This window comes from Buteo buteo, chromosome 4 (assembly GCF_964188355.1).
Source record: "Buteo buteo chromosome 4, bButBut1.hap1.1, whole genome shotgun sequence".
Taxonomy (NCBI): Eukaryota; Metazoa; Chordata; class Aves; order Accipitriformes; family Accipitridae; genus Buteo; species Buteo buteo.
The window spans coordinates 48,427,271-48,439,652 of NC_134174.1; the positions used below are offsets into that span (position 1 = coordinate 48,427,271).

The following is a 12,382-nucleotide window of genomic DNA, read 5'->3' on the forward strand; positions in this document are numbered from 1 at the left end:
CTGTGGGCTCATGAGTCAGGATATCACACACTCAAAAGAGTACTGCCCATGCCATTTATAAACCAAATTATTCACTTATGAAGGATCTCTCAGCTTAAGGCAGTGTAACACCTTCCTCCAGTTAGGTTAACATCCACAAACAGTCAAACTAAATTGAGTTTCCTAAGTACTATCTGGTATTTGAAAAGGCATATCTCAATCAGCAAAGAAAACACAGGAAAGAGAATAGGGACAAAAACCGGACTACATCAAGAAAACAACCACAGAAAAGTTATAACTTCCTTTCCTCTCAAATGGGCACTAACAATTGCAGGAAATATTGCAAAATAACCCCTTGCCAAAACACAGAGAAAACACAGGAGGCAAAGATGTACCCAACACTTTAAACATTATGCTTGCATTATAAACCCCCTACTTTGTGTACATAAAAGATTTTTAACGAACATGCTTTTCAAAAGCCATGTGACCAGAAACAGCTGCATATTAGCAAGCAACTTATGCCATGCAAAAATATGTTTGTTAAATGAAATCCCACTGTAGAATAAAAAACATATGAATCATTCCATTCTGAGGCAGTGTTTCATATCTGAAAAGGAGCCACGTTGGTGTGGTTGAGCAGCGTTGCAGTACCTCTCCTGACTCAGAATTGCTGCCCTTCCTGAAAAAACTCGGGCCTTGCAATTTTAAGGCATTTTAAGAAAGGTTTTGCTCAAATCAGTTAATGCCTAATTTATTGAGTTTCAAGACACAACTCTTATGCAAGCCAAGATTACATTTCCACTCCACAAGAACCTTGGTGAGCTCACGTGCCTGGCTCAGAGAGCTGGGTTCTCTCTTGGTTTGTGCATAGCTAAAACCAAAAAGCTAATTAAATTCCCTTTGCAGGGCTAAATTCCAACTCATTAAGCTCTGTGAAATCCTATAGAAGAGTACATACTTATAAAGGGGCCTCTGAAATACAGAATGCAAGAAAACAGGGCTGAAAAAAGCAGGAATTAACAAGGGTGTGTGCTTGACTATATATTTTTCCTCAGATGAGATACACTGGATTGAAAAGGCACCACGTGACTAAACAGCCCAGGTGCTGTTCACAAGGTTGTGATGAAGAGCAGAGTGATCAGAGAGAAAATGAAGTTGTGTCTCTGTGACAGTGACTTTATTAGCCATTTCTAGACCTACAGTCTCTGACCTCTTTATAGCCTCCCAAACTTTAATGCCGTCATCCCGGTAATAGTAGTAGGGGACATCCTCTTTGCTGTCCATCCCTTTAGCTTTGATCTCCTCAGGGAAGCAGAGGGAGCTATAAGTCAGATCCTTCATTGCTTTCTGCACCATTTGTACATGTCCTCCTCCACCTGTAGCATTTGCCTGTAGGAAGAATGGCAAGACAGGAACAGTAGGAGATTACGTTCACTTTTTGCTGAGACTGGCTTTCCAAATTCGCAGGAGATGCTATTCAAAGTGCTGGTGAATCTGTTTTTCAAGGAGAAAACCACATCTTCACACAAAAAAGTACCGAAGTGCAGAGGTCTACCGCAACTGTGCATTTTGACATCACAGATTTCATACCTCTCCCAAGAATCACTGTTAATATCCACATTTTCTCCACAGGTACAGCATCTGCTTATAATGGAATAAAGTACAGCAACATCGAAGTATCAAACCCAAAGCACTTTCTGCCAGCCCTATGCTCCAGAACCAGCATATGTATGAAGGAAGGCAGCCACGAGTGCATTAGAACAGGACATTTGCTAAAACACCCACGGCTGTTACAGAGAGGTTTAGGAGAAAGTGTTTAGGGATGCAGGCTACCATTAGCCATCCTGGGATTTAAGCCAGGAGATCAATCCCGCTGGGTGGTTACTGATGAGGATTGGCCAGAGTTTCAGTATACGTTACTTTTGGAAAACGCAGCATGTCCACAACAAACAGGACTGCAAAACTCTTTAGATAATCACTGCACAAAAGCTCCCAAATGTTGCTTTTCTATAGCATATGATGCTAGTGTTGTAGCAATAGTCAGCTTACACTTATAGTCCTCTGGTTGTGCATCTACGTTGGAACCAACAAATTCTGGAACCCCAGGCTCCCCACTGGCAGGTCTTAGCCACACACTCATCCCACATGCACGCAGTACAGACATTATGCTTCTGTTCAAAGGGATGGGAGTGCCTGCCAGGTCTCCACAGTCAGCAGTGGAGTACAGAAGACAAGGAAGGTGCCTGGATTTAACCTCTCTTTTCTCCTTGGATGAAAAACTCTGCAGCATGGATGCTATTTTTTGTCTGGTGCCAGAGGTGTAAGGAGGACAGAGTTGTCCTGAAACACAGGCTCCCTCTTTGAAAGGGCATCTGAAACCTCCCCAAACTTCCCATTTGCTGCTAGCATCATGTCACAGAGACTGCTGCATGCCAACTTGTTGCTGTTCCTAGACGCAGCATGCCATTTCTCGGGGAGCCATGGGAGGAAGGGCTGGGCACATGTTAAATACCAGTGCAGTCAGGTTTAGATGTTCAGATTTGACCTAAAAGCTGCACCACAGTCCATGATATATGGCTATGTTTTACTGACTCAGACAAAAGCTGAATTTTAATCCTAGCAGATCTGCAGATCTGCTGTTTATGGCAATTCAAGAAGACAGGCTGGAATCTACACCCACTACTTGTGGGCTTAGAAATCTATCTTATCTACACGTCTTTCTCTGATGCAAATTTCCTTTTGCAATCACAAATTCTTTTGCTCACCACCCTGCCCCAAGATGAATAACTGAGTACTTAAAAGAAATTGGGGACTTAACTGTGTGCATATATGTGCAGGGATGTATGTGCATATTATGTTACCTTGCACTCCTATACTCAAACCCCAAAGCCACATCAGCTATGACCAAGTGAGATATTGACTCACTACTGACACTGACCAGTTCTGAATTGGCTACTTAGAGTTAAAAGATAACATCTTTAGCACACCACAGTATCAGTTCTGTGTGCCAGTTTCTCAGGTGATATTAGTTATGTTTGCCCCTTAGTAGAAAGGTAAAGAAACAAGGCAAGATGTGATGGTTAAAGGAACCATACAGAATCATGAAGAATAATGAAGATTCACAAACGGGATTACTTACCTTGTCAAAAAGGCCACATTCACAGATAAGCTGTTCTCGGGCTTTGGTATTGATGGCTATTGTGAACCGCATGTGTGGCACCAAGAGCTGTGAAATGGGATGAACAATGAAAGAAGACAAACTCTCTGATTGAATTCAACAGCAATCAGGTGTAATGTTTGAAGTCCTGGAAGTTCTGGTGGCTTAGCTGTATGTTGCCTTGCAGGGCAGCCAGCCAAACTATCTCAGCTGAACTATCATCAGGACTTACTTTTGCTTTGTCAAACTAATGCGATAACCTCCCTGACTCACATACATCCCTTCATGCAAGAACCAACCTTGAAGAGGGGATGTACAGCAGGCAGCTGCCGGAACATAGCTATGCTGAACACCTCTGAGACTAAGTGTGTCCGTAAGAGATGGGTCACTGTCTGGTGGATGTGGAAATCAGATGAGCGAACCCAAATTTTAGCTAGCAGCCAGTCATATGTGGCATCTGAAGGAAGGAATATGGGATTGTCTGGCCCAGGTTCTTGACCAAGCTGAAAGATATAAAAAGAATACAAAACCCCAAGTCATTCGTGTTTAAGGTGAGACAACAAGCAATGTGTCCCTTTAAAGACCCTGACAGTAAGCCCACCTGGATTGCAATGGGTACAATTTTATTCTCCAGATTCTTATACAGTAGACAGATGGGTGCAGCCAAGTACTGTATTGTGCACGGGTCTGTTTTATTGGCATCCACACCATCCAGCAGCTCGTAGTCCACAATGAAAATGTTTCCTTGCTGAGGGAGGGGGGGGGGGAAAAAAAAAGCATGATGTGCTTTAACAGAGTGCAAGCAGCAAGGCTCAGAACAAAGATTGGGAAGTCTTGGCCAGAGGCTGGCTTGTGCCCTGTGGTTATGAGCGGCCACCAGCCCACCCCTTGCTCATGGTGGCTCAGGGATGATGCCGTTGAGACAGCAAGCAACTTTACACAAACTACTTGCCTTGTGTCTGCTGAGTCTGATTTGGCATTCATACAGTGACACTAAGATGCAAACAAGTTTCACACTGCCAGCTGAAGAGACCCCCATGCTCATCATACAAACAAAAGCAAGGCGCTATCCTTGCAAACCCTTCTTCAGTATGTTAGTTCAACTCTGCAGGTGACAACAGGGTAAGACCCTACCAGGAAAGGGAGAGGCACTTTTCCCCTCCGAGGCAGTCGGTCAATCCCTAACCTTTCAGAGGAAACTGCTGAAAAAGGACTGTTCACCTCCTGGTGACATCTCTTTGATTGGACTTAGAGAAAGGCATGGCCTGCAACTCCAGGACAGCAGGAGAAAACAGTCAGCAGAAGTGTCGCCAGTCTGCAGAGACAACTGGCTTTGCCATTAACAACCATACAGCCTAAAGAGAGGAGATGTGGCTGAAGGTAGTTAGAACAGGGTTTGCAGGTTAGAGGATATGAGAAGGAACAGATGGGAGTCCAACCTGACTCAGAGCCGTACCTTCACTTCCTCCTCCAGGGTCAGGTTCCTCTCCAGACTGCATTCTACCATATCCATAGTCACTGGCAACTTCTTGGGTATCTCTGTGCATCTCCGGATCAGCACAGGATTGCATCCATTCAGGAACTGGTAGCCAAACATAAAATCTTCCTTCCAGTGCTGCATCACGTATTCTAAAGGAAAACCAAGCCTGGAGTATCAATAACTGCACTGCATCAATATCCTACTGCATTGTAGGATTCCTCCTTTCCTCCCCACTTTTTGTTATACTGCACTGCAACTTTGACTAAAGAAAGTAGCAAGAAAAGGCTTCAAAATGTGCCATAGAATTTTAAAAAAAATCACTTAAGTTAAATGGACAATATAATCTTTGCTTTTCACTTTGAGAAGAATTAAATTGATAATAATTTGTTTCTCCGTGTACAGAAGCAATGAGGAGTAAAATATTCCACTCCTATGAAAAATACTCTCTCCATCTGCAGACCACCTTGTCAGGTCTTCCATGATATATTTAAATCTCACTCTTCAAATTCTCAGGGTATACAATACAGAGGGATGAGTCCAGAAAAGATGGCACAGGCAGGAGAAGAGAAATACAGAGCAATGTGGGTAGGGAAAGAACAGCAGTGGCTAGAGCAGTTCTCTTAGGTGGAGCTGGGTGAGGGACACCTGGGGAAGGGGTCTGACTTTGACTCAGTAAAACTGCTCATTTGTTCTTTTGCTTTTTTAACATTTCTTTTCCTCTGTTTATTTTCCAATTGCTAATGTAAACCCAGATTAACATCTCTTCTTAATAAAATATAGTTTGGGGTACTCCATCTCTTTACTGTTACATATGTAGTACTACCGGATGTTTCCCACAATTGCAGTGTTCTGTTTCGTTATGTCGTGTCGCAACTTCAGCCTACAAATTCAGAGTCAGAAAAAACATGATTAAATGTGAAAAATCCCATTGGTGTCTTCAGGGGAAAAATGAAGCAAATACAGTTTTCCCCTGATGCCTATTTTCAGATAAGGGAGAACTTTTTCTGAAAGCAATTTATTTTTCTTCAGAGTGAAAGGATGAAAAAGATAGGCCTGAAGGAATGCAGTAATAATTAAAAAAAAGTCTCAAAACTCACAATGCTTTCTAACAGAGCAGAAAAAAGTTAAGTTTACTTAAAGTTGACATTTACATCACCTCTGTCAATTGCATAATGAGTCTGGAGCTGTATCTGAAGTCTACACCAAGCAAAAAATGACTCATCACCTTGGACAGAAACATCATGACTGAAAAATGCCTTGAATGACCTTCTCCATTAGCCTTGTTTCTGCCAAGGCTTGCAAATAAGCAGATTCAGAATTGCATTAATGTAACTGAGACTGATGCTTAACGTTTAAAACTCACAGAACTGGAGCTTTCCTCATGAGTATGGAAATGCTATTAATTAAATTAATTGTAGATCATATCTAATTCTTGTATTAAAAGTTTTAGGAAGCAATCTTATTAAGTGTAAAAAATTGCTGTAATTAGTTTTTAATAGCTCTGGCCACCTTGTGTGCTTTATTTTATACCCGAGACCGCAGAAATTACTCTTATTTCCGTTAACTGGTCCTTAGGCAACCTGAAGAGGAGCAAAACTTCAGAGCAGGAGGAACTCTGCAGAGTCTGAACAGGCTATTCACACACATTTGTGGAGCCACACACTGTGTATCTATTATATCCAATATTACGGTAAAATAAAGTAAAATAATGTAATCATGGGCTATAGTGGAAGATTGGGTCTGGCTCACAAATCAAAAGCTTCCCAGCCCTGCTTTACAGAACTGACACCACGAACTTCAAAACCCATGTCTGCCTGCAATTCTTTTTAGTGCATTTTCAAGCAACTGCTGAGATTTCCACATTGAAAAGGGTTAAAGAAATTTTATCTTTGATATGTTAATACTACATCAATGGAGTTTTTAACAGTATGAAAGATACTGCAGAAACTGAATGGCCCTGAATACAAAAGTGAAACTCACACTCTTAGAGAGGGATTTTTGTCTTCTAGTAAGAAGATGCAAGCATAAAATGGAAAGCACAGCAGGACATTTAATGCAGTATGCACAACTAATTCTGACACATTTTTTTAAAAGAGATGACATTTTGGATAAATGCCACAAGCCTTTTCAGGCCTAGCTCATGCTAATTTCCCGTAAGAATCACTGTTCCTCAGGTTGTGGTCTGACAGCCTGTCCTGGCTGCAGCAGGACCAAGTGAAGAAGTTACAGCTCTCAGGTCATCCCCAGCTCTTTGCAAGCCATCCCCAGATCTGTTGGCCTAACAACATGGGCTTTCATGCCTGAAATGAATTCTGTCAAAATGACCCCTTTGGGAAAAATTTCCCACTGAAAAGCATTTGAGCTGCCCCATATATCATTACACAAATGGCCCATGAGAACTGACTGAGGGGAGCTACAGGTGAGGTTATGACAGCAGAACTGAGGTAGTGGTACCCTTCCCTTGTTGGGACAGGGTCAAGAAGCCAGGACTATTATCAGTAGTGCAAACAGGACTGAGCACATCGCTGGGATGTTAGGCAACAGACTTGGATCTAGCCTGTGTAATAGGCAAGAGTAGACACCCTTGTACTTGCCTTTAGCGGAAAACATTTCCAAACATACCTCTTTGGAGATTTTCCATGTATTTAGATGGCTGAAGTGGGACACACACGACCAAACTTTCAAAAATGCTATAAAAGATAATATGCTCTGAAAAGCGCTCCCACTAAGCTATCTCTACGTTTAGATGCAAGATACTTATGAAAAGTTATCCTATGAGACTTGCACATATCTGAAAATACATTTCTAAAAGCCAAAAGGGACTAAGATGCCCAACTGGCCTGACCTCCAGTATAGCTCAGGACAGAGAAGGCCGCTGAGTGATTCCCAGTAATTTTAGTTTGTGTGAGGTCTTAGTTTCACTTTTTGGTCTTGCAGGCTGCTGGTGTGATCAGCAGTCTGAGATTACACTTTATTTATGAAAAATCATAGGAGAGCAGAAGTGCGGGTCAGCCACTTGCATTCTAATCAGATATGTACAAGACAACTAATTAGTCATTCTATGATGCAAACATGAGCAAATGCTGACAAACCCACCAGAGATTGTGTTGCTGATTCTGACAAAGATCCTCTCAAAATCTGCAAAATCACTCCAGGAGGACTGGAACATGTGCATGAAACGGTTGACATAGAGATTCTCCATCCTAAAAATAAAACGAAACAAAACATCTCTGAAAAAAATAATCTCCAGCTTCCTCAATACTCTTCCCTATTCTTTTCCACCCTTTTAAATACCTGCACACAATAAATTTTTCAGTGGTGGAATGTGAGATTGGTCACCCTACAGAATTAAATCTGGTGACTGTACCTTTACGCACAAGCCTGAAAGGCATCTCAAGGGCCCAGTCCCTGCTCTTGTATTTATTGAACTCCATTCTAGAGTTGTTCTAGGCAGTCTACAATGGCAGCGCTTTAAGACCTATGTCATATAAAAACTATAGTCAGAAAAACTAGTGCTTCACACATTGTCAGTAGTTAGCATCAGCTGAGAGTGCCAAGATCATTATTAGCACCAGTTCAGAAAGGAGTATGGTGACACAAAGAGATCGAGTGATTTGCAAAAAGCCCAAACAAACATAACCCAGGATCAGTCCAGCCAGTATTCCTAAACAGAGAACAGCTCCTGTAAGTATCTCCATGACCAAGGCCGTCCTGGATCCCACACAGCGTGAGGCCTGAGTTTTGAGAGCTTTCTATTTGCTCAAGTAAATAGAGGTTAACGCTGGTTAAACCTGATGCTCATCTCTAACCTCAGGAATCAAGTCACTTGGCTGCAGACATCACATGAACGTGGGGGGCTGGGAGGCGGAAACATCTGACTTAAAGTGCTAATTCAGCAAAGTATGCTATCTACAACAGTCAAGCAAGTTCACCCCATATGAGATGACAAGTCCTAAATTGTTACATAATGCTAAACTTTTTTTATTAAATAGAAATAATTTATTTTGAATAGAAAGCAAATAATGAATTTGAAAATGAAAGCTGGCTTTCCACTAACACTTCCACTAACACTAACAAATGCACAAAGAAAAGCACACACATCGCACAAAGAAAAGCAAGACAGATAATGGAGTAAAGAAGGGTCACAGTGTTGCAGGAAATCCTCCCAAACAGAATTTGAGGGAGGAAGAATCTCAGGAGGGTGGATTTATAATCAGTAAACTTAGACTAAGGCATCTTAAAAAGAACTGGATTAGAAGTGACTGAAGAGGACCAAAAGCCTGGAAGAACAGCAAGTGGTAATCTGGAGGAGGACTCCAGACCAGCATGACCATAACCCAGACAAAGGAGCTGCTTCCGCACTGAGCCCACACAGGGTGCGTGTAGAATGGACTGTTTCTACTGCTGCAGATGGCAGTCAAGGTTAAGAGGTGCCCAGAGGCATGTTAGGGAGTAAACCTCAGGCAACTGTCTAGCCTGGAACAGGAGATGGCCTCTCCAGAGGTCTCTTCACACCTGACAGGGACAAAGAATGATCATACAGGGATCAAAGAGAGGGTAACTACTGGGCAGGACTTTCTGGATAGACACTAGGTGTCTGAATCACAGATGAACTTCAAGAGGAAGCATGACCTTGACCAGAAGTTTAAGTGATTTTAAACAACATAACTCAGTAGCTTGAGAGGAGTTACTTGAGACTGTCTCATTTGAGAGTTTCCACTAAAGGTCTTGTAGAGCCTCTGCCCTCCTTCAGAACTGCTCTGAGATTAGGAAACACTAGGCACATGAACCAGTATGTACTGCTCCTCTCCTGCCCAGGGCGCTCTTCCTACCTGGGGCTATTAGTCTGATCAAACCAAGCAGCAGGCACAGCACCTGGGATCTAGTCACAAACCTGCTATGGTTTGACCTGCTGAATGCCAGGCATACATTAATTCTCAGATGTTTCAAAGATTACTTCCTAAAGGAAGCAGTCTTTCACATTTCCTACCTTGGAACAAAATTCCAAAGGACTTAGGAAATAAAAGCCTGTTTTCCCCAAGAAATCAAGTACTCACATGTCTCTGGCATATACTAGAAACCAGAGCAAGGAAAAAATGGCAAAGACTTGCTTGTAGAACTTAATCTGCCCAAATGCAAGACTAGTCCAAAATAGCTACACGAGCCTGAGTTTCTGGCACAGAATCCAGGATGAGGGTTTCCATTTAGTGTAAGTCACACCAGCACCAGAAACCTTCAGGATTATCCCTACCTACACATGATTAATCCTGTAAACTTAAAGAATTATCCACTGCCAACAGCATCTGAAGATCCATCCTTGCAACAGCAGAAGGAATCTCTGAGACATATCTCCTTCTTTGTAAGTTCACTTTTGCATGTCCCAAGCAAAAGGGCTTTCCCCTCCCCTCTTCCACTACCCCCTAAGTCTCATATAACTCTCACAGCTCTCATACTGTTCCTTAAATGTGCTCGCTGCCCACTGCTATACCTGCCCTTGGATTTCCAAACACACCTCCCTGTCTTCCTTCCTACTGCACTCAAACTGAAGGAAGACCCCACGCCTTCCCCTATGTGTCTCCACTCCATTCATGCAGATAGTTGCCCCAAGCTCCCAAAGCACAACAGGGTAGTTAGATAAGGGCTATCAGACTCATTCTCCAAAGCTTTTCACGGTTCACCCAACCAAAGACATAGGTCTGGATTTTCAGCCAAATGTGCCAGGCAAGAAGCATTCTTGTTCCTTGGAAAAATCTCTTGTGTGTCATATCAGTTCTCCAGAATAGCTGGCTATCTTCAATAAAGTTTCAGGTTCCTACTTCATGGGGATGTGCCCTTATAGCCAATGACAAAAATAGATGTTCCTGCATTCTGTTGAATTGTTTGCAAATTTCACTTAGCTGCCACTCAGAATCTCTGACAATATGCTACTGACTGGCAGGATGGGATTGCTAGAAAGGGAACGTAGCCTCCAAATTGGTTATGTTTACTAATGGCAAATTAGTCATCTCCAGCTTTCAGATACTGCTGCTCCTGCATCACTCAGATCTCCTAAATGAGCTGGGAAACAGCTGTTTCACACTGGTTAACACCATGCAAGAAGCAACAGCTCTTGGAAAACACAGGATTTGTAGGTTTGGAATACCATGCCATTGCTAGGGTAACAAGAGAAGATCCCAATGATCCTGCATGGGCTTTGCATATTTTCACAGCTCTTCCCTTAAAGGAGTTATTCCTTGTGTTTTCTAAGCTAGACTGTTTCCTGAAGCTGGGCCAAGAGAAGAGCTGCACAGTGTTTGCTTTCTTGCCTTGCTTGGAACTTCTTCTTGGTTTTGCCACAGTTTTATTCACAACAGCACAACACAACAACTATGATGTTTTTTTGCCTTTTTCAGGATGGCCTCACCCCTGACTCTGTTTCATGGTGAACAGGTTGTATTGTTGTCCCACCTGATTGAATCTCAGAAGACTTCACAGATATGCATGGGGTCTTCTCCCAGCACTTTCTGGGAGGTAAAGAAAGTGAAATTATCAAATTTGATAATTTGATAAATTCAGATTGATAATCTAATTTATCAGTTTGCACACAGAGGGAAGATAAACTAAGAATTAGAGACTGGCAGTGGTAATCTGGCCTGCATTGTATTCAAGTCCCGATTACAGATCAAGAATGATCTCTTCCGGCCTTATAAAAAAATTGACTTGCCCTTTAAACAACACTATGTAAACTTCCACACTTTTCTTTCTTATTTTTCTTGCCTTTTTTTTTAATTTATTTTCCCAAAGAACTATTTCTGATGGCCATTATCAAGTTCATTATCTGCTGACTAAAAGGCCCCTGCGGGGCTGGGTTCTAATACCTGTCTGTGGAAGAGGAACGTCAGAGTCTAGGGTTTTCCAAGGATCTATGGTCAAGGCCCCAGATTTCTTAAAACTTCTTAAAGCTTTAAGAATCCACTGAATATTAAAGGACTACTTGAGGGTTAAGGTATTTCATGAGGTGAGAAGGGACCTCAACTTCTGGCTCACATTAAAGATGAGAGATTTGGTTCTTCAGAAGTCTAAACATAGATATGAAATTGAGGCAACACATGTGCCATTGGGTAAGCTTGAGGGGCAGGAAGTGTCTGTCTGTCTTTTGTACCATTAACTCCTTGTGTGATCCCACAGCCACTTCTCTGGCATAAGAGCTAGTACTGCATTGAAAAGCTACAAAAGCACGCACTCTTCAGCGTGTTCCATTATTCTCCTAACATCCTAGTTTGCATGAGATAGAAAGCTAGAGATCCCTGGTCTTCAAAGCTATTCAGCTGCCTTACTCCAATTAGCTCTGAAAGATCCAGGTCCACCTGGCCATATGTGCTGTGGAAACACACCCATCACCCTGTTCACATCTGCTGGAGATTTATTCTGCTGAAAAAAAAAGAAGAAAGATTTGCTGATGTTACAAAGCATCATTCCATTGTGAAAAACAGATCCCAGTGTGGGGGAGAGAGGAGGGAGGGAGAAGTCCAGAGCAGAGCTAATACAGCCAGGAAAAACATGTGTTCTTTGAAGCTTCCAATTTTCCAAACTAGAAAACAAGCAGGTAGACTCTCTCAGAACAAGCCATGCAGTTTAACTCTGTGTTGGTAGTGAAATTCAGCTGCATAAAAGTAACACTAAGAATGCTCTGACATATAAGGTTTCTGCCACCATCAATTGCCCAGATGGACTCAGATAAGCAAGTATTCACTCTTATTAGCAGCTGTAAGTTTCTCAGTATGGCT

At 42.3% G+C, this 12,382-nt stretch overlaps 1 protein-coding gene across 3 annotated transcripts in view; it reads right to left on the reverse strand.

Moving 5' to 3' along the window:
* Positions 1-12,382, reverse strand: part of ALOX5 (arachidonate 5-lipoxygenase) — a 34,897-nt gene that overhangs the window by 9,495 nt on the left and 13,020 nt on the right. For 2 of the 3 annotated variants that reach the window (XM_075025941.1, XM_075025939.1), the window contains exons 5-10: positions 7,713-7,819; positions 4,593-4,765; positions 3,738-3,884; positions 3,436-3,639; positions 3,119-3,205; positions 1,190-1,368 (exon numbers count right to left, since the gene is read on the reverse strand). In XM_075025941.1, the coding sequence (XP_074882042.1) occupies positions 1,190-1,368; positions 3,119-3,205; positions 3,436-3,639; positions 3,738-3,884; positions 4,593-4,765; positions 7,713-7,819 (897 nt within the window). The remainder of the gene's footprint in view (positions 1-1,189; positions 1,369-3,118; positions 3,206-3,435; positions 3,640-3,737; positions 3,885-4,592; positions 4,766-7,712; positions 7,820-12,382) is intronic. The other variant, XM_075025942.1, reaches the window with a different exon arrangement.